This window comes from Tupaia chinensis, unplaced genomic scaffold (genome assembly GCF_000334495.1).
Source record: "Tupaia chinensis unplaced genomic scaffold, TupChi_1.0 Scaffold000037_17, whole genome shotgun sequence".
Lineage (NCBI taxonomy): Eukaryota > Metazoa > Chordata > Mammalia > Scandentia > Tupaiidae > Tupaia > Tupaia belangeri.
This window is the reverse complement of record NW_006159475.1, coordinates 426,885-453,756: the sequence shown is the minus strand read 5'-3', so window position 1 is coordinate 453,756 and position 26,872 is coordinate 426,885. Positions and strand designations below refer to the sequence as shown.

At 37.9% G+C, this 26,872-nt stretch overlaps 1 protein-coding gene across 1 annotated transcript in view; it reads left to right on the top strand.

Annotated features, from left to right (window-relative positions):
- Nucleotides 1–2,692: 2,692 nt before the first annotated feature.
- SUCLA2 (succinate-CoA ligase ADP-forming subunit beta) overlaps nt 2,693–26,872 on the top strand; it is a 44,091-nt gene continuing 19,911 nt past the window's right edge. The window contains exons 1-4 of the mRNA XM_006140421.3: nt 2,693–2,782; nt 8,131–8,311; nt 15,079–15,178; nt 15,354–15,516. Of these exons, the coding sequence (XP_006140483.1) occupies nt 2,693–2,782; nt 8,131–8,311; nt 15,079–15,178; nt 15,354–15,516 (534 nt within the window). The remainder of the gene's footprint in view (nt 2,783–8,130; nt 8,312–15,078; nt 15,179–15,353; nt 15,517–26,872) is intronic.

Here is a 26,872-nt window from a genome sequence, read left to right as displayed (position 1 = left end):
CCCATCATCATTTTACCCTACTGGATTCTTTCAAGGAGGTGTCAGAGGTATGAGCTCTGAAACAATTGAGGCCTGCCTAAGGAGGAATGACCTCTGCCCTTTGCCTAGGCTTCCAATGGGGCCAGGACCCAAAGGACCTGCATGTTTTCTTTATGGTGGTGCTCCTGGTTCTTTATACTGCTGCTGCTGCTGTTGCATCTGTTTTTAAGGCAGTACTGTAATACACATAGCTGTAGAGAGATTGTCCTTAATGGATCACTTGTAAACAGGACTTAAAAACTGTGAGTTGAAAATAACCAGCCAGGCTCCTAGCAGGAATTTAGCCTTACATCTTATTTTAGTACATTGACTTATTCTGAGTTTTCCTTTAAATACCTGATCTTGGATTCAGATGGTTGTTTGTACATGATGGCTCAACCACTGTCTTTATTATTCACTAAAAAAGGAGAGTTGGGTTGACAATCAGTGTATCCTAGTCACGTGTTCTTCCAACAGAAACAAATTTGTAGGTTCTGCTTCAGCTTTTTAGTCAGATTAGCCTACATCTATCTGATTGGCTACAATGGATAATAAGAGAATAGAGCAAGAGATACCTAAAATACTAGTGTCTGCATCTCTCTCCCTATTCCTAACTGCATAGAGCATTTATTAGCAATGAAAGGACCCTTGAGGTCAATCCTCTACTAGAGCAGTGGAAAGAAAAAGTCCCCATGTAAGTCCCACATTTTGAAAACTCAGTGATGGGACCAGCAGGTGGCCTGGTGGTTAACGCACTGGCCATTCCCACATAGCTGACCCCAGTTTGAGTACTGGACCTTGCTTTCTCTCTCTTCTCTCTCTTTGTATCTCTCTCTGCTCAAGGTAAAATAAATGAATGAATAAATAGAATTAAATTCAAAAAATAATTCTTTAAAAAAAGAGAACTCAGTGATTTTGGTATCCACAGAAAGACCTTTCCTCTTCCCTAAAGTAATAAGCTGCTTGTTGTAGTTCACTGTTTTGTTTTTGTTTTACACAGTGATGTTCTGTGGATACCAGAGCTTGGCTAATGCTTGTCATCCATGCCCACAATATCCTAGATTAAGATCCTGTCCACCTAAATAGAGACTACCTATTTTAAACCCCGATGACCAGAGGGGAATAGGTGCTGTCATTTGTACAGTAGTTAATTCTATGATGTGGCATTCACCATCTCAGAGTTTTCAGTGCTCAATACATTTACCTACTATACCCAGAGAACTATAAGAAATACAAATGTCCTGATTCCATCTTTCAGATGAATGTGCGGATGGTATTCTAAAAAGCTTCCCAGATGATTTCAGTGTGCCCTTAGCTTTGGTAACTCCAGACCAACCATCTTCTTTCTAAGCATTGGAAAGGCTGTCTTATTCACAGCGATACCCTAAATGCTCAAAGCAGTGTTTGTTAAAAAGCAGACTGATTTGTTTTTAGGTTTTGCTGTCTGGTTTTAAGCATTTGTGTCCTGTCTTGAACTGTCGATAGGTTCACGTACCTACCATTTGAACAGAATCCTAACCTGTTTCCTGGCTTTCAGTTTTAAGCAAAGTTCCTTAGCATTTCCTTGATTTAAGTTAAAGCTACTTTCCTTGAAATTACCAAGTGAACTTGCTATTGAAAGTAGTTAGCTTATATAAGAAATTGTGTGATCAATACCATGTAGGGGGGAAAGTAATGGAAGACAATTGTAGACACCAGAGATAGTGTGAGAAGAGGGTGGGAAAGGACAGAGTGTCAGAAATAGGAATATATATATATATATATAAAATCACATTTTGTATGCTGTGATAATGCTTAGGGAATGAATGTAAATTTAGTTAAAAAAAAGGTTTCAGAAAAAAATGTTTCAGAAGTAAATTACAGGACACTTGTGACAAGATTCTAGCTTTGTCCATATTTTTAGTTTAACATATTTTGTGAATCAATAAAATATGGAAAGAAGTTTAGAATGGAAGGGAGAGAGGGGGAAGGAAAAAAGTAAAAGTATGCTTAATTGACAAAAAAATGAGAAGCTCTTTGCTGATAAGTTACAGAGTAGTATCTTTGGCGTGACTGACATGCACAGTATTTGTGCTGGGAAAAGAAATGCTGTCCACTGTAAAGATGTGATTAAATGTAACTAAATAAATTAACTAAAAAAAAAAAGGGAAAAAAAATAAGATGTGCATGGTAATATCTTTGACTTGATTGAGGTGTGCTGCATCCATGCTGGAAAAATCCTTTTGCATTGTAAAGATGCACAGTGATTAAATGTAAATTTAGGAAATATAAAAATAAAAAATAATTTTTAAATTAAAATAAAAAAATGATTTCTTGAATGAATTCCATTTTATAGAAGAGGCAACTGAGGCACGGAGAAGCTCAGATCACACGGGTGGCGGCGCTGGTCGTCTTTGCATTGCAGTTCCCTAGGAAGTGTTCAGGTCGCTTTCCGGCCGCAGGTCAGAGGAGGCTGCGGTGCTCAAATCCAAAGGGCAAAGGACACTTCACCGGCGTAGCCCAGCGGGAGGTCCGCTCCGAGCGCAGCGGGCCGGACAATCCCGCAGATTTCCCCCGAGGCCCCGCCCGGTTGGGTGGGCCGGGGGCGGGGAGCCGTCGGGGCGGAGCGTCCGGCGGGCCGCGTCGCACCTCTGAGCCTGCGCGACGCGCAGAGGGGACGGGGTCGGACTCAGAAATGGCGGCCTCCATGTTCTACAGCCGGTTGTTAGCCGCCGCCACCCTTAGGAGTCACCGGCCACGGCCGGCTCTGCAGGCCGCCGCCCAGGTATTGCCGCCTAGTCCGCTCTCGCCTCGAGGGTCGGCAGGAGAAAGGACGAGGTGTGAGGGGACCCAAGGCTCGGGGTCACGGGCGGTGACATTTCTTGGGTGCCCTGCCGGGCCTCCAGGCGGCTTGCCCGGGAGTGCTGCCCGCCCGGACAGTGAGCGGGCGCAGGTTTGCGTCGGAGCTCTTGCCTGCCTCGAGGCCCGGCTGCCGGGCCGCAGCTGCTTCCCTAGTTTGGAGGCGGCGGCGGGGAGTCGTGGGCCCTGAACGCAGGTGACCGGGGTCAGGGGAAGTTCTTCTGCCACTGCTGGTGGTGGCACGGTGGGCCGAAGCTTCTGCGGCTCCTCTTTGCGCAGAGGAATGCCCTTCAAATGTACTTTTGTATTCCTTGGGACCTGTCATAGGCAAGATGACTGAGGGCCAGCGGTGCCAGCCCACTTGCCTTTTCTGGGGCGAGGCAGGGAAGTTCCCCCCTCCTCCAAGTTGTTTGTGTATTCTTGTATTTGTTAATGGTGGTGCTAAGACGTTTTCCATTTCACCAGTTGGGGAAGTAAAAACAAACATCTGGATCATTTAATTTCTGGATAGACTAGTAGCCACCTTTTTTTTGTTGTTTCAATTTTGAGTTTTATGTGTCAAATTCCATGTCAGGGGCTTTACACCTAATCTGATTAGGCTCTCCTAACACTGGAGTCATTAATACCTGCATCAGTGATGAAGACACAGGCTCAGAGAACCAGAGTTTGGGCTAGGTTACATAGCAGGTAAGGTCAGAACTTAGGAATACTTTCAGAACTGTAACAGGGTCCAAAGTCTAAGGGCCTGAATATACACTACAGCTTCTTGAAGAACATAAGGGTTCTCAACGTATTCTTTTCAAGGTTGATACCAGCAAACTGGGAGGGTATAGTTGGCTTGCTGTGTCGATTCTAGAGTGTAGGTTATGTGCGAAGTAACTCCTCAGACATACTGTATATGAATTGTTTTGGGTGCCTTTTTTTTTTTTTTTTTTTTAGTTTGTTTTATTTTTTAAAGCTTCTCGTACTTGCAAGCTGAGAGTAATGAGTTCTTTGTTTGTTTCCTAATAGAAGTGATTGGCCATTAACTTCCTTATAAGTCTTTAAAGGGTGCTGTCTAGTTCTTAGAAAAATGATATTTTCATTCTAATCATAATCTTTATTCATTTTGGGAATTTCTTTAAAGCCTTTGTTTTTCCATACAGCCTAATATATTTTTGTTTTTATTTTTATGTTTTGAGAGATTCTTGCTATAGGGCATGTGTGTTCGTGGGAGAGAGAGAGACAGAAAGCAAGAAATCATCCCCCTGTAGGGATGGCCATGCTGCAATCTCTTCTCCTCCATTCTCCTCTCAGGATTTTGGGCGTGCATGTATACACGTCCAGTGTGTTTTAAGTTGCCGGATCTGGGACTTGAACAGTGGTCGACTATGTGCGAGTCCAGTGACATAACCATTACACCATTTGCTGGTCTCTCTTATTTTTAAATAATTATTTATTTATTATTATTATTTTTTAATTTGACCAGAGAGAGAGATAGGGAAAATGAGAAAGCAAGCCACCATGAGTAGACTCAAAACTATGGTCGCCATGTGGGAAACCAACTCCCCAAGGACCACACCACCTGCCGGTCCTAATATATTGTCTTTATGACAGCCTTTCTCTTCCACCTTGACATTAAGAAATACTTTTTTTTTTTTAATATTTCTTACCTCACTTCTTCCTTTCCTTCCTCCCTTCACTAGAGAGGGATGGATTGAGAGAGGGAGGGAAAGTGAGAAAGCAAGCCACCAGGTCCAGGACTTGAACTAAGGTTGGCCATGTGGGAGTCCAGCATCCTTAATCACCACACCTCCTGCCAGACCCACGAAATACAGTTTTAGAGTGTAGAAAGACATTAGTATCTTAGTCTAAGCCCTTGCTTTTTGTAAATAATGTTCAGACAGAGTCTTATGAAACTTGTTCAAGGTCACATAGTGGATTCAAGCAACTTCAATATTTTCTTAAGTTCTCCGATTCTCTTACAATTCTTGGATTTCTTTGTACTAGTGGATCTTTAATGAAGATAGTTCAGGTTACAAGCAGATTAAATATTGTGGTTGCCTTGTTGGACTAGTGGTTCTCAAACTGTAGCGTCCTTGAGAAACAATTGAGTGACTTGTTATGAATAAGATTTCTTTGGTCCCAGTTAAGAAATTCTGATTTTTGTAGATGAAAACGGGGTCCAAGAACCTACCTTTTTAGAACCATCCCAGGGGAATCCAGCAGTTAGCGTAATGGCTATGTTGCTGGACTCCCACGTAGTCGACCATAATTCGTGTCCCGGACCCGGTGGCTTAGAACTCACACCGGACACATGTGCGTGCCTGCCCAAGATCCCGAGAGGAGAATGGAAGAGAAGGGATTGTGGCGTGACCATCCCATCCCCCCCTGGGGGGTGATTTCTCACTTTCTGTCTCTATGTCTCTCTGTCTGGTGAGCACACGTACACTATAGTGGAAAAAAAAAAACAAAACATCCCAGGTTATTTTGATGGAAAGGCTCATGAACCCACTTTGAGAAGCAGACTGTTTATATAACTCCTTTAATTTCAATTCTTATGATAATGTGCATTCATTTGAGCTCTGTTTCAGTGTACTGCATTTTTTGTGAACATAATGGAAATGTATGAATAATGCTTAAATGTATGATTCCAATGCAGTCTTCCAAGCCATTCTAACATTTAATTTGTTCCACATATTGCCTTGTAAAGTCAATAGGATTGAGGAGTTTGAAGAAGGGAAGCAGGCATTTCTACGTGCTGTTATGATGGGTTAAGATGAGGCTCTGACTTAGTGGAGACTTTGAAATCAGTTGATACTTAAGCTCTTATTGATGTCTGCCCTTCAGCTCTTTTAATTATTGTGAACCTGGCTCAGGAAGCTGAAAGGCTAGCCTTCATATTTTTTTTTATCTTTCAGTAGTATGTTATAAGCTGGCAGTGGGACCTTTTTATTTTTTTTTAATTGCAGTTGTGTGCTTTTGCCAGAGAGCAATGGAGAGGCACAGAGAGAGGGCAAAAGCACCCTGAAGTGAGATGTGGTCATGCTGCCATTCTTCTCCATTTCTCTGTCCAGGCAGGATTTTGGTCATGCATGCACATGTGTCTGATGTGCTCCTCAAACCCCCAGGGCCAGGATTTAAATCTCAGAGTTGGCCTTGTGGGATTAGTTTCCTCAACCACTCTACTTCTTTTTGAAAGAGTAATTCTGATTTAGTTTTACTCAGGGCCATTTTAGTTTTCTCTTCCACTGTCTAAAATAACATTTTCTTTCATTATTTTCTATTTTTTTTACTCTTTCTTACTACTATCTGGCAATTTTTTTTTAATTGCCTATTCCCCTTTTGCACTCCTACAAATACACACTAGATTATAAGGTTTTAGTGGTAAGTTTATTTTGTTGGGCTCACTACTCTATTTCTAGTACTTAGGTGCTCTCTATTTACTTGTTTGAATGAATGAATATTCTAGATCGAAAGGAGAAGAATTTATAGTTGGTCATGCTTTCTTGGAAACTTTCACAGTTCCATTGTGAAGGATAAGCACTTTACCTGGATTTGTAAAGGAGGTACCAGTTTAGGGGTAATCATTTAAGGAATGCATTAAAGATGATGTTGGAGGTTGGTTCTATGAGATAAGATTTGTCAACTATGAGACAGAGAGTTGTGTGGAAGTTTACTGGAAAGTGATCTCTGGATTAACTCTTGTGGGAGAGTGAAAGCAGGAGAATTGACTAGAAGTAGTAGAACTGTGGTGTGTTTACAGTAGAGACCTGCCATTTCTATAGGAGATCTGGAACTAAGATGGCTTGTCTTAATTGTCCCAATTGGAATGAGATGCTAATTCTTTGTGCAGATTAAGTATCCCTTATCTCAAATGGTTGGGACTAGAAGTATTTTGGTATTTTAGTCCATTTTTGTGTTATTAAGCAGAAATATCTGTGGCTGAGTGATTTATGAAGAATAGAGGTTTATTTGGCTCATGATTTTGGTGGCTAGAATTTCAAAAGGTGTGGAGTTGGCATTACACCATGGTGGAAAGAAGCTGAAAGGTCAGTAGGTACATGCAAAGAGAGAGAGTGTGACCTGTGGACAGCCATCTTCCATAGGAACTAATCTATTCCAGTGAGAATAAAAATTCTCCCAGTGAGACCACATTAATCTACTCATGAGAGTGGTGCCACTATGAGCCAGATCCTGCTCACTAGGCCTCACTTCCTAAAGGTCCTACCACATTTTAACACCATTACATTTGGGACCAAGCATTCAGCACATGAACCTTTGGGGGACAAACCATATCCAAACCATAGCACTCAGATTTTGGCTTTTTTGGATTTGGGCATATTTACATATACATAATGAGATATTTTGGGGATGGATCCGATTCAAAATTGTATCCTATACATCTTATACATATAGCCTAAAGGTAGGCCATTTTATGTAATATTTTTGTATTGCAGTGTTTTGACTGTATCCTATCATATGTCAGATGTGCAATTTTACACTTTTGGCATTATATCTGGGTTTAAAAAGTTTTGGATTTTGGAGCATTTTGGATTTTGATGTTCTTATTAGGCATGCTCAACCTGTATCCCTTTCACTATCAATACTTTCACTATCAATACTTCCATTGGCAATCATTGGATGCAGGAAAGGAGGCGTGACTTTGGGCAAGGAGCCTAAAGTGAGAGGACACTGCTGAGAGCTGTCAGCAGCCAGCATTCTCAGCAAATGGGGCTGTGAATGCCTTGGTCTTGTGAGCGGGATCTGGGCAAAACACCACCATACTTGCAGTGTCTACTGCGATGAAGCCAGGGTTTTGAGTCTTGAATGTGAAAGAAAAATGGTACCAAATCATTAGATTATTATGTATCTAGTGCCAGGGAATTTGCTTAGTGTTGGAAGAATGGTAGAAGAAAGAAAGTTGCAAAGAATTTTTGGTTTGATGGGAAAAATGAGATTGAATCTTTTAATAGATCTGTTGGGTTTGGCATTGGGGTAGAAATACCCTGTAGATCATTGGCGATATGGTAGTAAAGCTCAAAGGTAAGATAAGAACTGCAGATGGTGAGGAAATAGTTAAAATTATAAAGCTAACATTTTAAATTTGGCTGTTAGGTTACTTTGAAGCTGCAATTCAGATATTCTAGATATTTTGATTATTTAATATAACAGTTTTGTTATAGTTATGAAGAAACAAGTACTCCATATAACAAAATATGTATTTTGAGAGGGTGTTTTTAATAAGATAACTGCCAAATCTGTCATATATAAATATGTCCCCAATTTCTTTAGGTTCTGGGAAGTTCTGGATTGTTTAATAACCATGGACTCCAAGTACAGCAGCAACCACAAAGGAATCTCTCACTACATGAATACTTGAGTATGGATTTGCTACAAGAAGCTGGAGTCTCTGTTCCCAGAGGATTTGTGGCAAAGTCACCAGATGAAGCTTATGCAATTGCCAAAAAATTAGGTACTAAATTAAGAAAAACTTACACTACTCTGACATGAACACTCTGATAACGTGAACTTTACTTTTAGTTTGATGCCAACTTGAAGCTTTCATGTTTAAAAATAAATTGTTTACTTAAAGGAGAAGGTGGAACTTTATGATTGTTGAAATCCTAAAATTTTTATGAGATAATTATGAACTCCCAGAGTGTTGATGATGTAGTAATTGTATATGTTGGCATTGGGAAGCTGAAGTCCTGTTTTAATTGGAATATTATAAGGAGAGAAATTCTATTTACTACACTGTAGCTTAAAGGATAGTGGCTATAATAATTCTCTGGGAAATGGTAAAAGAGAAATCTTTTATGTTTATGTGGTTGCAAAGAGAAGTCTAATACTTTCCTTCTCTCTTTTTTTTTTTTTAACGTGAAAAATGTGGAACTAAAGGGGGAAAAAAAAAGTTGAGTGCTAGAATGTAAGCTCCATGAGAGCAGGCTTTGACTTACTTGTTCCCTGATAAATCCCAAACTCTTAGGAGAGTGCCTGGTACTAGGTATTAATACTTGTCCACTGAATTAAGTAGTTGTTCATGTTTATTAGTAGATTATTTTATTGATAAGACACCTTACTAACTTTTGAATTTGTATTAATCTCTTAGTTTAAAAAAATCAGTTTTTGACATTAGAAAATTTCTAAGTTTACGTTTTTGAAGATTTAACATGAAAATACAGTAATCAGATAATGTATTAGCTATACACTGCATTTTCTCTTGTAGTATTTTATGTTTTATGTATATTAGCATATTAATCTCTCTTTTGTACACTTGATTGATATGGCTTTACATATGCTTTAGTGAAGACTTTGCTTTTGTAATTTTTCTGGATAGTTTTGGAACATTTAAAAAATGTTTAATATGGGGCACCAGATGGTGAAATGGTCACATTGCTGGACTCGCAAGTAGTTGACCGCAGTTTGAGTCCTGGACTTGGTGGCTTAAAACTCAGGCTGGTCCATATGTGTTGCATGCCCAATATCCCAAGAGGAGAGTAGAGGAGAAGAGATTGCAGTGTAGCCATCCTCCAGAGGATAGGGTGATTTTTCACTCTCTGTCTCTCTGTCTCTCTCTGTCTCTTTGGGGAACACATTCACCCTATAGCAAAAATTTCTCTTTAAAAAAAAAAAAAAAACAAGTTTAAACTGCATCCACCAGGTGACGTGGTGGTTTAGGTGCTGGACTCTTACATGGCTGACGTGTAGTTTGAGTACCAGACCCAGTGACTTCAAAATCATACTGGGGATGTGTGCATGTGTGCCCAAAATCATGAAAGGAGAATGGAGGAGAAGGGGTTGTGGTGTGGCCATCACCCTTTGATTTCTCATTTGCTGTCTCTGTCTCTGTTTCTCTCTCTGGTGAGTGCATGTGCCCCATGGCAAAAGAAATCTTAAAAAAAAAAATAACATTTTTGGGCGCTGGTTCTGTGGCCTGATGGTTAACACACCTGGTTCCCATATGACTGACTACATGGTTTGGGTCACAGACCTGGTGGCTTGAAAAACATGCTGGGTCTGTGCCCCAGATCTCTCTGAGAGATGCAGGAGAAAGGATTACAGCATTTGTCCCCATAGGGAGTGCTATTTCCTCTGTCTCTCTCTAATGAATGCATATGCTCTGTAGTACACATACCCTGTAGTACACATGTGCTTGTGTGCATATGCACATGTACACACACACACACACACACAGAATTTGATATTTAAAAAATTTTATTGGGGGACCAGCAGTTAATGTAATGGCTATGTTGCTGGACTCTCACATAGTTGACCACGGTTCGTGTCCCGGACCTGGTGGCTTAAACTCACGCCGGGCACGTGTGCGTGTGTGCCCAAGATCCCGAGAGGAGAATGGAGAAGGGATTGTGGCATGACCATCCCCCCGGGGGGGGATTTCTCGCTTTCTGTGTCTCTGTCTCTGTCTGGCGAGTGCATGCGCCCTATAGCAAAAACCTCTTAAAAAAATAAAAAATGAAAAGTTTTATTGGTTTGTACTTATTTCTAGAATGAGATTTTCCATCACAAGTAAGCATTTATACAAGTTCAGAAAATCTGATCTGTTTTTGAATGAGATGGCCATGATTTCCTTGATGTAGAAGCAAAATGTTTCATTTACAGTTTTTTGTGTTAAGTAGAAAAAAATCTTTTTATTCAGACTATTAGAAAGCTATTTTTATTAAACAAAAATATGTGTAGGTTATTAATTTTGGTGAAATTTTTGTTAATTAATGGCCACCCGTAGTTTGAACTTGTGCATGGTTAATGTTACTAGGGCCAGATTTATATAATGAAGTAAGTAAAATCTTTCTACTTCCAAATTATTTTAATTGGTTTCATTTAACTAGTTTTTCTTATTTAATAAAATTACATTGTCTAGTCAGAAAAAATAATTAACATTGAAACATTTTTATAAAACGAGGATTTATTCTGATGCCAATTTCTTTACTCCTTATAAAAACCTGTAATGATTCTTAGGTACAGAAGAAAGAACAGTTAATATACTTAGAATAAACTATAATTATGAGTGTTTCTGTCAAGGTCTTTCTTTGGAACCAGGACTTATAAATAGTAAGGAGCAGATAGGCAGGTCTGATTTTGAGCCCCTTGGAATAGAAGAAAACTTGTTCATCTAGACAGTGTGTTCTTGTCAAAGAATACTGCACGTTGATGAGTATAGTATGGGAGTGGTATTAACAACTAATAAGGACTTTTAATTTTAGAGAAGCATAAATGCTGCTTTTTAGAGATATATTTTGTAACTACTATGAAGACACTTTTTGTTTTTAGTGAGACATTACTATCAGAAGATACTGATTATGGGATCTAATTCCCAGGATGTGTATGAAGTGGTAGAAGTATGGTTTTATCCATCTGGCTAGCATTTCCCAGTGATGATTCTTGGCTACTTCAGGGTGATCATTGTTTCTTGAGTTACTGCAAAATTTAGAAAATGCTTATGTTTATTTATAAAAATGGTCTATTTAAAGCTATGATATGTTGCTTCCCCTCAATGGCCTGGGTGTCAGGAGAAGCAGAGTTAGCATGGGTTCTGGGGCCACTGAGCTCTACCCTCTGAAGTAGTCCTGGCCTCTTTTCCCTTGTATTATATTCCCTACAAATTTTATCATTTTTCTAAATGTGTCATGATATAAAAAAAGTTGGGAAGGACTGCCCTAGAGGCAAGTTTTACCCGTTGTGAGTGATTGAAGTTAGGAATGGAAAAATAGAAAGAAATCTAGTTCCAATGTTTTTAAAGGCTCTATGAGTCTACAGAAGGAAGGATGGCGAGCTTGAAGAGAATTTTCTGGAATGATTATTGAAGGTATTGTTGTTAAGCATGGAGAAATGAAGCAGTTATAATTTGGGGTCAGTTCTAAGAGCAGATTACCATTTCTTTATTATAGTTTACTAATTCAAGAAAATATGATTTCAGTAAGGCATTTGCCAGAGATCTTATAATTTCTCTTGTGACTGTTGAAATGTAGTTTGGGTTTTAGTATAATTCAGGTGGAACTCACCTCTGGTTGAATAAACTTTCAAAAGGTGCCAATTAATAAATGTCAGCCTGGTGGAGGGAGTTGTCTAATGGTTTAGAATAGACTTTGCCTTCTTTTTTATTTTTTCAATATTTTATTTGATAACTATAAATAAGGAATGCTTAAAATGTTCATGAATGACTAAAACTAGGAGAGATAGTAAATTTATTTTAAAGACAGTCTTGGGACCCAAATAAGATCTTGTCTGACTAAAGCAAGCTGCTGAATCGACCAAGATTGTAAGCTCTGTGGGGGCAGGATAGGTCCGTTGTGCTCATCGTTGTGTGTACAGCTTTAGCACAGTGTGTACTGTGTAGATGAATGTTGAATAATTGAATAAAATTGAATAAAATATTTGTTTCAATCAGTTGTCTTCAGACTTATCTTCTAATCCTTCTCCCATTCTTGACAGTTGATGAGACTGTATGTCATTTATTTTTTTGAGGGGGGAGTTTCTTTTGTGGTGAAGCACTTTTTTTAAAAGGAGCTTTTGAAGAATTATCTTTTGCCATTAAGTACTTTCTACTCTTAAGAGAAATTGACACTTTATGGGAAGAAACTTTTGTTTCATAAAACGTTTTTGAAAAAGTATCTCCATTACTCTTAGTACATAGGTTAGTATTTTAAGTTCCTGGTTTAATGTATAGGAGTAGCTTTAGCCCAGTAAAAGCATCAGTTTAACTGTTGACCATTTTTTTTACATCAAATTTACACTGTATGTATTACAGTTTTCTTATTTGGATATATGCTCATGCACTGCATGACGGTGTTTTGGTCAACTGCTGACCTCATACACAACATTGGAGCACTAGGCTATATTATGTAGCCTAGGTGTGCAGTGGGCTGTACCTTCTAGGTTTGTGTAAGTACATTGTGTGATGTTTGCATAAGATGAAATTACCTTATGATGCATTTCTTAGGACACATTCCATTGTTCAGTAATGTATGATTGTAAATTAATATTCCTAAAGTTCTGGAAAACCAGGATTTGGCAGGTAACCAGAAACAGAATAAATAGTGCAACTCTTTTTAGTTTGGGCAGGAACTCTAGTTTGTCGTAGTCCCTTAGGCTACCTGTTGTCTTCACAATAAAAAAATACTGTTGGTTTATAGGAAGTTCTCAGTTATCCTAATAGTAATTGTGATATACTTGTGATTGGTAGAGACTGACAAATGGAAAAATCTGTTTTACCTAAATAAGACACTTCTAATAAGCTCTAGCTAGGAGTCTGTGGGCCCTGTATTTCTATAGTAGTTCTCAATTTTTACAAGACCAGTGGAAGATCTAAATTTATAAGAAGTCTCTTTCTAAATGTTTCCTTTTTCAACATTCAGTATGATATATGGTAGGGATCCTCCCAGAAACTTGTAAATATCAGTGAGTCTAACAAGATTCTATCCTTGGAGAGCTTATATTCTAGTAGGGAAGCTAAACAACAAATGGTATGCATGAGAAAATTATGTTAGAAGGTGATACATTCTGTGGGGGGGGAAAACAGAGAAAGAAGGTTGGTCACAGGTGGGCAGTTGTAGGTAGGGTGATCAGGGTAATAAGCTTCACAGACCATATGAGATTTTTAAAGAAGAAGGAACAAGGGACTTTTCATGGACACCAGGATGAGGAACACTCCAAGCAAAGGAGTGTTAGAGCAAAGTTCTGAAGGCAGGAACATGCCAGGAACCACGGGAGAGTAGAATAGCTGGAATGGTGTGAATAATGAGGAGGGTAGGAAAGATAAAATGGTCAGAATGTCAGGGTATCAAGTAGGACCTTGTAGGCCATTGGAAGTACTTGAACTTTTACTCTGAGTGAAATGGGCATTTAGTGCAAGTGTAAGAAAGAGGAGTGATGTACTCAGTTGGGCTGCTTTGAGACTATTTTGTGGGGGACAAAGATGATGTTTGGGAGCAGGGTCTAAATTCATGGTAATGAGGAATAGTCAAGACTCTAGATAAATTTTGAAGACAGAGCCAGTATGATTTTCTGACTGGATGGATGTGGGATATAACAAAGAGTTTTTTTTAATTTATAAAAAAAAATTTTAAAATTGTGCCTAAACTGATTCAGGGCCATTCTTTTGATTTAAGTGGTAAGCATTTCCCATGTAGGTTCACGCGCTTTAATTTTCTAAACATTCTTTCGTAACCATTTAAACTGTAGGCCAGGTCTTATTTGTTTGATCACAAGCTGCATTTGTTAGTTCACTGGTTTGATTGGTCATCCGGTTAGGTCGGAGTCCCCTCTCATTCTTGGTATGTGCATTAGGGAATGACTTTTTTCTAGCAGTAGGATAGCCATGTCCAGCCTGCTCAAATGTGTCTTTATGGAGTAATTGTTATACCCCAGAGACTGCTTTGTGCTTGGGATATAATGAATACGACAAAGCACTTAATTATTTTGCCACAGTGTAATATTGGTGCTATACTACCAATTTGGGCAAAATGCTATGAGAGCCAAAATGAAGAGGAGGATCTGAAATTCTGGAAGACAGAGAATGCCTTTCTAAGATATTTTACCCCTAATCATGAATGTTGAGTAGTATCTAGGCTCAACAGTTAGTTAGCTTGTTGGTTTTCTATAGCAAATTAGAAAGGGGAAGAAAAGGGATCGTGATTAAAGGAGGAAAGATTTAAGACTATTTTTTTTTAAATATGCATAAAACTTTTTAAGTGTGACATCCTGGTAATCTTTTGATGTGTATACCTTAATAACTCTTGATTCTACCCAGAACAGTACTGCTCAAATATGTTTATTAATAGAACTTTCTGTTAGTGAAATAATATGTCAGTATGAATTCTGGTACTGGTACTACTCCCAAGTCATGCATATTCCTGCCCAAAGTAACTTAAATTTTCATAGGATAGTAGATTTACATGTGAATAGAGAAGAAGGGATGAGTTTAAAAACAGTTAAGCCTCAATTTTGTACTTCTAATAACTTCTAAAGTACTAGATATTTAAAGTGTTAAGGAATGGTTAAATTATTTTCAGTATACTTTATGAAATGGTTTTAATATGAGTGGCTATATATTTTTTTAAGTTGTAGATCTTTTAAGTGGTGAGTGTTCTAGAACATCTATATACATGGAATGCCTCATTTAAAAATTGTGAATAAATATTATCTTCTAATGTATATACTAAGTAACAGTTGTCTTACATGTTGGTTTATGCTTCATTTCTAATAGAAGTATTTTTCTTCTAGGTTCAAAAGATGTTGTGATAAAGGCACAGGTTTTAGCTGGTGGTAGAGGAAAAGGAACATTTGAAAGTGGCCTGAAAGGAGGAGTGAAGATAGTTTTCTCGTAAGTCATATTTTTTTAAAGAAAAATTGTCATTATTAAAGATTTATTACTGAATTGATAGAAATACTGAAATTTAAATATTAGAATAGATAAGCTTTTGGCTATCCTGTGGATTTGTTTCTATCAGATGGAAGAGAGAAGAATTTGAGTTCTTTTTTTTTTTTTTTAATTTTAGTCCAGAAGAAGCAAAAGCTGTTTCCTCACAAATGATTGGAAAAAAATTGTTTACCAAGCAAACAGGAGAAAAGGGCAGAATATGCAATCAAGTATTGGTCTGTGAGCGAAAATATCCCAGGAGAGAATACTACTTTGCAATAACAATGGAAAGGTCATTTCAAGTGAGTAATTGTAGACCTGATAGGTTTAGGATGTATTTATGACATTCAGTTTCAAAAGTTGATTAGTGCCTATGTGGAAAGGTTGAAAAATATGATTCATAGTTTATTTATATATGTCATGAACACAGTATTTATGTCAGTTTTTTTTTTTTTTTAATTGCAAGGGGCACATGTGTTCCAAGGGGCCTCAGTCATACTGTAATCCCTTCTACTTCTCCATCCTGCCAGGATTTACAGCATGCTCGCACACATGTCTGGTGTTTTTCAAGGTGCTGGGATTTGAACCATAGTCAGCCTTATGGAATCTAACTCACTTAACCACTAGACTATGGGGCTGTCCCTTATGTTGTTTTTATTTATTTTTGTTTGTTTTTTTAAGGTTTTTGCTGTAGGGCACATGCATTTGCCAGAGAGAGACAGTGAGAAGGAAAGTAAGAAGTCACCCCCCCCAGGAGCGATGGCTACACTGCAATCCCTTCTCCATTCTCCCTCTGGGATTTTGGACATGTATGCACATGTGCCCAGTTTATAGCTGTTAGGCCTAGGACTTGAACCGTGGTCAGCCACGTGGAAGTCCAATGCCTTAACCACTGTGTCACCTGCCGGCCCTCCCTTATGTCATTTTTTAAAAACAGCATGATTAATGACATAAAATTTGATGATTATGATAATATAGCTATAAGAAAACCCCTGGTATAGTAAATTTCACGGAATTTCCAAGTTTTTTAATTCTTTAAGAATAGCTTAAAGCATCCCTGGATCATCTCTAGATTCCATAGACTGAGAAAATAATTTCTAGAATACTAAAATATAACCTAAGAAAAAGTTTCTTAACCCATTAGGAGAATGAGTATCCATTGCTTCATCTTTTCTTTTTTCAACCTCTTAGCCTTTTTACTTAGGGTTTGCTTCACTGTATGACTTGGTACTAGGCAAGCCGAAGAATAAAATAGTACAGGTGTTTTTTCTTTTTCTTTTTTAGGTTTTTGCCATAGGGAGGATGTGCTTGCCAGAGAGAGAGACAGAGAGACAGAGAGAGGGAAAAAGAGAAATCACACCTTATAGGGGATGGGAACACTACAGTCCCTTTTCCTCTATTTTCTTTTTGGGATTTTGAGCATGTACGCACATGCGCTTGACATGATTTTAAAGATGCCAGTCTGGGACTTGAACTGTGGTTGGCCATGTGGGAGTCCAGCACCTTAACACTATACCACCTTCTGGCCCCTACACTGTGGTTTTAAGGAACATGACTATAGCCCTGTTCTCTCCTTGTGGCACCTAAAATGCTAGCATTGAGCATAAGGTATCAGGTGAAGAGAAAGTTCTTTTGTAGACCTATACTGCTTGAATAATAATTTTATACTGTAATTATCTGGCTTTTTGTGTGCATTAGTTAGACTTTATGAGTTGAATCTTTGCATTATTTAGCTTGTGTTTTGAAGCATGCTAGGTATATATTTAGAAGCCTTGGTAAGGATTTGATGTCGAATATTATTGTGTACAATATAGAGTATTTTTTTTTTTTTTTGCTGTGTGGTGTGTGTGCTTGCCCAAAAATATATAACAAGAATTTTAAGGGTTATAAAAATAGTTACTAATATTTTATAAGGAATAATTTTTTTAAAAATTGGAATTTTCTGTATGGTGATTCCCCAAATTCCAATTAATTACATCTTTCTGGTATTGTTGAATGATACAAAGTACCTCCTGCAACTTTTAATTTTTATAAGAAAGTATTTCTTAAGATATAACACTAGATGGTAGTAAAAACCCACTCAAAATATAAGATAAATGTTTAATTCTTAAGTGAAGACTATAGATTTATGTAGGAGAATTTGATTTTGTTAAGTTTTTATAAATCTCACAACAGTAACCTTGTTTGTTACACAAACTTGCAGAAATTATATTTTTATACATTTACTGATTTTCATTAAATTTTCTTCTTTTCTTCTTGACATTATGTATCAGCATTTATCATTTTGTTAAGTTTTTACTTTTCGTTATAGCCAGAAGCAAAGTGTAAAATGCTTGGACAAACTGAGGTAGGAATTCTGTCCAGAGTAATAGTAGCATAATAGTAAATATATCAAACTGAATATATGATATTAAAGATATGTTAAAGCATTTGGGAAAGGATTAAATCTGAATTCATTTTAAGAATTTGGATTTTCAGAATACTATTTGAATCATGTTGAGGAACAAGATATTTTTATTTCAGTTGCTAAAAGTAATACACGATTGTAAAAGTTCAGACTAGAAATACTGCAGTACTAATAAAATCATTAGGGCCAGAATTTATAGCATTCTTTGATGTTATAATATTAGGCCTATGTGGAGCTGATAGGTGTTATTTTTTGGAGTATAGCAAATTTTTTTGGCAGTCCTTGTGTACAAGTCTCTTTTAAAAAACAAAAATAATTAGGAAAAAAATAGCATTTTTGATTAAAGTCCTATGCATCAGAATTAACTGATTATTAAAAGTTCTTTTTGTTGCTTCCCTGTTTTTAGGTGACAAATCATAGGCTCTGCTGGTCCTCCTTATTACCTACCACCTCAGGGTTCCTGTGTAGATACTTCTCATAGGGTTGACCTGCCAGAAAACTCAAATGAAGTATCTACACTCTGTTTGACACTTTTGTTAAATCAGATTTCTAAACATTTGACTGCAAACACCAACAAGTGCCTGTTGGGTGCTTCTAGTCTGAGACAAATCTAATGTAACAAATCATATACGCTACTTTAATTTATTCTTCTAGTAAATATTGCAATCAACTGAAAATGAGTGGTACATTTAACTATGTCAGTTTTACATTTTTTTTTTCTAAATTTGCCATTAGTTGCATACATTCACCAGAGAATGAAAGAGAAGGGGGCGGGGGGATAGTGAGAAAAAAAGCATCCCCTAAAGGGGATACCCACACTACAAACCATTCTTCATTATCCTTTTGAGATTTGGGATGTACATGCACACATATCTGGCTTGTTTTTCAAGCCCTGGGTTCAGGACTTGAGGTACATAGTTGGCCATGTGGGATCCAGCCACTTGATTGACAATGCCACCAGCTGCCCCAATTATGTCAGTTTTTAACTTTGCCAAAATAGACACAAAATTGCTGCAAAAATTCAAAATTTTATTTTCCATGATTTTATTATGTTAAAACAGATCTTTACTATAGCTGTTATTTTCTCATATATTGTTAAATTCATACCTATTTCCAGGTAACTTTTTTTTTGTAAAACCAATAAGAAAAAGGAAATTTAGATTAAGAAAGTAAAAATAGCTGGTGTGGTGGTTAAGGCAGCTGGGTCTCATGTGGCTGACGGCACAGTTTAGGTCTCAGACCTGATCACTGGAAAAACAGGCCCGGCATGTGTGCATGTGTGCCCAAAATCCTTAAAGGAGGGAGAGGAAGAGGAGAAGGAATTACAGCATGACCATCCCCCCTAGGAGATACTTTCTCATTTATCTCTCTTTCTCTCTGTCTCTCTTTGGTGAGCATCTGTACTTTCTGGCAAAAATTTTAAAAAAAAGAAAGTAAAAATAGCATTATTAATTTTTTTGAAATTAGGGCTATTTGCTAGAAATTGTTTTGAAAATTTACTACCAAGATTTAAAAGGTAAATAAAATAATTTTAACAGGAAATAACTATTCATTCTGCAATGATGGCCAAATGTAAAACATAGCTATGTTTTAACTGACTTCTATTTATGCATGGAAACCGGTTTCCTTTTTTTTAAAGTTTTTATTTGTTGTTGTTATCAGGGTGCATGGGCTCGCTCCAAAGACAGAGTGAGAGAGAAAAAGTGAGAAGTAAACTCCAGGGATGATGGCCATGCTAGCAGTCCCTTCTCCATTCTTCTCTCAGGATTTTGGACACTTACATATGTGTGCCTGGCATGTTTTTAAAGCTGCTAGATCCGAGATTTGAACCACGCAGTTGGTCATATGGTGTTGAGTTGGCCATGTGGGATCCAGCCACCTTAACTACATCTACCAGCTGGCCTGCAAGCTGGTTTCTTTTTCATTGGTTTTGGAATTAGTATAAATAGAGGCTTTTTTCTTTCTTTTATATATGATTGTTCAATGTGTGTGTGTGTGTATTATTTTTTTTTTTAGTATTTTACTATCTTAAAGCCAACTCTTGGAGATGTGATTATTACTTTAGTGAGAATTTAATGTTATGTTTTCCCCTGTAGTAGTGCTGTTTTCTCTGTTGGCTGTTATTTCTCATATCAGTCAATATAAAAATAAAAGAAAAGTAAAATTAAAAGTGCTTAAATACTTTAAAGATTTCTTGGTTTCTACCTATTCTATTGAATAAAATTCCATTGTGTGGTTATCTGTAATACATCTAATTTATCTGTATTTTACTTCATAACATGACAATAATTAAATGAGTTCCTCTTAAATCCGATTTTTTCTCTCCTTTTTAGGTCTTTGTAAACAGTTATAATAATTATGAACTGCCTTATAAGAGAGGGAATGAATACCTTTTCATTAGAAATTATAGAGAAACTTAAAATTAGGGTTAATTTTGAACATTGCTGTTTATTAATACTTGATGTTATTCTTTAATTTTGGAAGCCTCATTTAATTTTTTCATTTAAAAACAATTTTGTTTTTTGTATTGAAATGAATTCTGACATGAAGTCCACAGAACTAGGTTGAACTTCAGAATATAAGGGCACAGTCTTGCACATGACTGTCTTCACTTCACATACCACAGTCAAGTTTGGGGGTCCTCATGTCCTTCCTCCTTCTGATTAGCTGGCTACAAATTTAGGAGTTTCTATCCCAAGCTTGGTAATTCCCTAGAACAACTCATATAATGCTGGAAAATGTTATAGTTATGATTACAATTATAGCCTAAGGATACAAATCAGAACAGTTTAATAAAGATACATAGGGCAGGGTCTAGGAAGGTCTCAAACATGAATCTTCTGTTGTCCTCAGGGATGTGTTACCTGCTGGCAACTTAATGTTGGACAGTATGCAGAAAATTTCCAACCAGCAATTCACCAAGCTTCTGGTGTCCAGAGGGTGTGTGTGCGTGTGTGTCTGTGTGAAACGTCAAAACCACATAACATTGATTTACCTTCTGTTTATTTTTGAGTGTACAGCCACGCAGGTGGCATGGTGGTTAAGGCGCTGGCCTCCCACATGGCCAGCCGCAGTTCAAGTCCTGTATCTAGTGGCTTTCATTCACACTTTCCCTCTCTGTCTCTGGTCAAAGTGAAAAATAATAAATAATAAAATAAATCTTATTTTTGAGTGTGCAGTACAGTAGTGTTAGTTATAAACACATTTTGTACAACAGATCTCCAGAACTTTTTTATTTAGCAAAACTGAAACTTGGTTTCTTTTGAGCAACCCTTCTTCCCTGCCTCTTTCAGCCCTGGGAAACACCATTCTGCTGTCTGTTTCTAAGAGCTTGACTATTTTAGATAACTTGTGTAGGTGGAATCACAGAATATTTGTTCTTTTGTGACTGTTTCATTTAGTGAGATATAAGGGGCCATCCTTAAGACAGTAATATGTGACAGATGTCTTTGTTTTTTTTTTTTTAAGGCTTGGTAATATTCTGTCGTATGTATTTACCACATTTTCTTTATCTTATCTTTCGATGGATCTTAAAGTTGCTTCTTCATCTTGGCTATTGTGATAATGGTGCAATGAAATACGAGTGGTCAAATATCTCTTTAAGATCCTGTTTTTGGGTCAGTTGGTGGTGTAGTCAAAATGTGCAAGGCATATGTGTGTGTATAGCTTAAATCTGGAGAGAAGAATGGAAGAGAGAGGATTGAGGTGTGACCAAATTCCCCTGGAGGGCGCTTTCTCAACTTGGCCCTCTCCCACCACCTCTCCTACCTACATCCCCATCTCTTCTGGGCAAACACATGAGCCCTATAGCAAACAAAACAAAGCAAAAAATGATGACTATGTACCTAGAAGTCAGATTCTAGATTATATAGTAATTTTAATATTTCAGAGTCTCCAGAGTGTTTTCCATAATGGTTGCACCATTTTACATTCCCACCAACAGTGCAGAACCTCATCAACACTTAACTTCTACTATTTTGAAACTTAAGAAAAAAAATCAGAATAGAGAGTGAGAGAGAGAGAGAGAGATAAAAGATGGGATTTATTTTTATGTGATGTTAAGTGATCCAGCTTCATTCTTTTAGCATGTGTGTCTCTATTTTTTTTCCCAGCACTATTCAAAGACTGCCCTTTTTCTGTTGGAGACTGTTGTTGACTATCATTTAATCATATATATGAGGGATTTTTTTCTGGGTTCTGTTTTTTATTCCATTGGTTTATATGCCTGCCTTTATGCTAATATCATACTATTTGATTACTATAGCTTTTTAATATGTTTTGTAATGAGAATGCATGAAGCCTCTAGCCTTGTTTTTCTTTCTCAAGATTGTGTGGGCTATTCTGGATCCTTTGTGATTATATATGAATTTTAGGGTGGTATTCTTGTATTTCTACAAAAATGCCTTTTGAATTTCAACAGGAATTACATTGAATCTGTAGACTGCTTAGGGTAGTATGCACATTTTAACTGTAGTAAGTCTTCTAGTCTTTGAACACAGGCTGTCTTCCCATTTATTTGGAGTAATGTTCTGTATTTTCAGTGCATATATCTTTTTTCTCCTTTATTAAGTTTATTCTTAAGTGTTTTATTTCTGATGTTATTGTAAGTGGAATTATTTCCTTAATTTTCTGCTCATATCGTTCATTGTTAACATACTGAAATGGAACTGATTTTGTCAGTCTTGTAACCTGCACCTTTGCTGAACTCGTTTATTAGTTCTGACAGTGTGTGTATAGTCTTCAGGGTTTTCTACATACAAGATCATTTCAATTGCAAACACAGATAATTGTACTTTTTTCTTTACTTGCCGGGTGCTTTTCTTTGTTTTCCTTATTTGGTCATTGTGGTTGGAACTTAGGTACTATTTTGAGAGTGGCCATCTTTTTTTTTTTGGAGAGGTTTTTGCTATAGGGCACCTGCGCTCACCACAAAGAGAGATAGAAAGTGAGAAACCACCCCCTAGGGGATAGCCACACCAGAATCCCTTCTTCATTCTCCTCTCAGGATCTTGGGCATGCATGCACACGTTCTTGGCGTGAGTTGAAGCTACCAGGTCTGGGACTTGAACCGTGGTCGATCACATGGGAGTCCAGCGACATAGCCATTGCGCCAACTGCTAGTCCCAAGAGTAGCCATCTTTACATTGTTTCAGATGTTAGAGGAAAACCTTTGTTTTTCGCCATTGAGTGTAATATTGCCTTTGGGCTTTTCATAAATGATGTTTCTTACGTTGAGGTAATTTTCTTTAATCCTAGTTTGTTGAGTGTGTTTAGCATGAAAAGGAGTTGAATTTTTTTTTTTTGGAGAGGTTTTTTTGCTGTAGGGCACGTGTGCTCGCCAGAAGGACAGACCCAGGGATGGCCACGCTGCTATCCCTTCTCCCCTTTCTCCTCTCGGGATCTTGGGCACACACACACACGCCTGGCGTGAGTTTAAGCCACCAGGTCCAGGACTCGAACCGTGGCCGATTATGTGGGAGTTCAGCAACATAGTCATTACGCTAACTGCTGGTCCCCAATTCTTTTTTTTAATTTATTTTTTAATTTGACCAGAGAGGGACAGAGCGAGAGAAAGAACAAGAGAGAGAGAGAGTGAAAAAACAAGTTGCCAGTTCCTGGACTCAAACCATGGTTGACCATTTGGGAGTCTTGCATCCTTAACCACCACACTACCTGTCAGCCCCCAAAGGAGTTGAATTTTTGTCAATTGCTTTTTCCGTATCAGTTGAGATGATCATGTTTTGGTATTTCATTTTGTTAATGTGGTATATTACATTGATTTTTTTTCCCCTCTATATTGAACTATCTTTGCATTCCAGGAATAAATCTCACTTGGTCAAGATGTTTATTCTTTTTAATATGTTCTTGTATGCAGTTTGCTCATATTTTGTTGAGGATTTTTGTATCAATATTCATCAAACGTATTGGTCTATAGTTTTCTTGTAGTACTTCTTTTGGAGTTTACTGTCAGAATAATACTGTTTTCATAGAATAAGTCTAGAAATTTTACACTATTTGTAGTTTTTTTTGGAAGTATTTGAGAAGCGTTGGTGTCAATTCTTCTTTCCTTTAATTTGCTAGGTAGGGTGGGTGTGCACTTGCCAGAGAGAGCGAGAGGGAAAGTGAGAAAGTACTCCCCATGGGGGATGGTCATGACACAGTTCTTTCTCTTCCATTTCTCCAGGACTTTGGTCATGCATACACACATGCCTGACATGTTTTTCAAACTACCAGTGTGAGACTCAAACCATGTAGTAGGCCATGAGGAATATAGCTACTTTAACCACCATGCCACTGGCTGGCTTTTGTTAATTCTTCTTTAAGTGCTTGGTAGAATTCTTCAGTGAAGCCATTTGGTTCTGGGCCATCTTTGCTGGGAGGTTTAGGTTATGGATTCCGTCTCATTTCTGGTTCTATGTCTGTTTAGCTTTTTATCACTTCCTGATTTAGTCCTGGTAGGTTGTAGGTTTCTAGGAATTTTTAAATTTCTTCTAGATTATTCAACTTGTTGGTTTATATTGTTCACAGTTGTCTCTTAACATACTTTCTATTTCTGACATTATAGTGTCTTCTTTTTAATTTCTGATTTTTATTTTTTTGAGGTTTTTTTTTTTTTTTTAATTTTTCATGGTTAGTCTTGTTAATGGTTTGTAGTTCTGCCAATTTTTTTTTTTCTATTCTCTATTTTAGTTTTGCTGTAGTCTTTACGATTTCCTTCTTTTTAACTTTGGATTTGGTTACTCTGTATTTGATTTCTTATACTGTAAACTAAAAGTCATGAGTTAGGTGCTTTTTCTCAATCACAGTGAGTCATGTTGGCTCTGTATGGGGTATTAAAAATTTTCTGGTGCTGCCATAAGCTTCTGTGCTCTCTCTTGTTCTCTTTGGCCCCAGTGTTTCCAAAATATGCTGGTTCTCCATTAGCACCCAGAGTCAGGCAACAGAAATCAGTCCCTTGGACAGTCCCTGAAAAGCCTATGTTGGACATAGGTCTCTACTCTTTAGCTTTCCTCTGAAGGGACTAGCCATATGTTTTCCTCTTAATCCTGAGCTGTGTCATTTTAGAGTTGGGGATGATGTGGATGAAATGAAATAGCTTTTCTTACTGGTTTCAATGAGTTAGTTTGGGATATTGCAACTTCCTAATTGGTTTCTGGCATTGTTGTAAAGGCTTTTTGAACTGCATATTGTTGTTAAGTCAGTGTTTTTGTGGAGAAATAAGGTCTCAGATGTCTTTTTTTTGCCATCTTGCTGACTTTGTCCAGAGTTTTAACTGGGAGTTCTATGAGGTAAGGACATTTGATTGAATTATTGTCTGTGAGGTTGACTCTATTTCCAGATCCCTTTCTTCCCCACAGGGTAGGCTAATGTCACATGGCACAAAACCCAAACCTTTAATCACATGATTGGCCTTTCTGGCATGGCCATTGCCAATTTGTGTCATCTATTTAGCATAAACTATCTAGAGGCCCACCATGAGTCTCATTGTGCTAAGTTGTAGTTATAGGGTTTAGAAGTTATCTTCCAGACACTTAGGACAAAGGCTACCCATAATCTATATTACACATGTATATTAAAATCTATTCACATGTATAAAATTTTTTTTTTTTTGAGAGATTTTCACTGTAGGGCGCGTGCACTCGCCAGACAGACAGAGAGAGACATAGAGACAGAAAGTGAGAAATCACCCCCCCGGGGGGATGGTCACGCCGCAATCCCTTCTCCTCCATTCTCCTCTCGGGATCTTGGGCACGCACGCACACGCGACCGGCGTGAGTTTTAAGCCACCGGGTCCGGGACACGAACCGCGGTCGACTACGTGGGAGTCCAGCGACATAGCCATTACGCTAACTGCTGGTTCCCACATGTATAAAATTTAAAAAGTCCAAAGATGTACAGGGAAATAAAACTTAACCACCCAGTTTTCTCCTCGGAGGCAGACACTTTTTTCTTTTTTAGTTTTGCTATTGCGATAGAATGTATGTGTTTGCCAAACACACACACACACACACACACACACACACACAGAGAGAGAGAGAGAGAGAGAGAGAGAGAGACAGAGAAAGTACTTTCTAGGGAGATGACCATGCCTTCATTTTCCTCTCTGGATTGTGGGCATGCACACACATGTGCCTGCCACTGTATCTTTCAAGCCACCAGAGATTTGAATCACACAGCTGTGTGGCATCTGGCTATATGGGATCCAGCTGCCTGAACCATCAGACCACTGGTTGGCATGATGGCAGATACTTTTTAAAAAATAATTTTTCCATGAATAACAGTTAACTCTTTAAAAGTAATAGATTTTTATTTGTTTTTCTTTGGTTATTGCCTTATTTTAATTACTTGAAAGGCTATTTTGTTCTTCAAGCAATGATTAATGCAATGATCTTAATTTCTCCAAATTATACCTTAAATGAGTGTGTTACTGAAACACTAGGAGTTAGGATAGAAAAGTGAAATTATTCTTTAGATGTTAAAATGAAAATCATGTTCTTTTTTTTTTTTGGTCTGAGTGTAAGAAAGTATTTTCTTATCAACTTAGTATATTGATTGTAAAAAAAATGTTTTTTAAAATAAATACTGTCTTTTAATATTTTATTTCTCACCCTTTTTTGTTAGTGTAAGTAGTGAGCACATTTAAACATGCTTAATGTTAAGGGCAGCCACAGGTTTTGGTGCAGACATGGACAAGTCCAAGAACCACACCACACACAACCAGTCCTGAAAATGGCACAGAAATGGCATCAAGAAACCTCAGTCACAAAGATAAGAATCTCTCAAGGGGGTAGACCCCAAATTGCTGAGAAACACATGCTTTTCTAAGATGCACAACAAGAAGGATCTGAAGAAGATGCAGACCAACAATGCCAAGGCCACGAGTGCACAAGCGGAGTCCATCAAGGCCCATCTAATGCCCAAGGAGTTTTAGAAGGGCATCCTGAAGGGCAGCAACTGCAAGCTCAGTTGTCTTGCCTACACTGTCCACCCTAAGTTCGGGAAACGTACTTGCACCTGTATCAATGCGGGCCTCAGGCTCTTTCCGCCAGAGGCCAACGAGGCCAAAGCTAGGGCTCAGACCAAGACCCAAACTAAGACTGAGGCCTCAGCTGCAGCTTCATCTTCAGTTTCGGCTATAGCTCAGGCTCCCAAAGGTGTCCAGGCCCCCCACAACAGCTCCATAGTAGAGGCCTCTGCCAGTGTGTGGACAGAAGAACCAGTGACCCCCGGGCTGTTCCCTATGTGAGAAC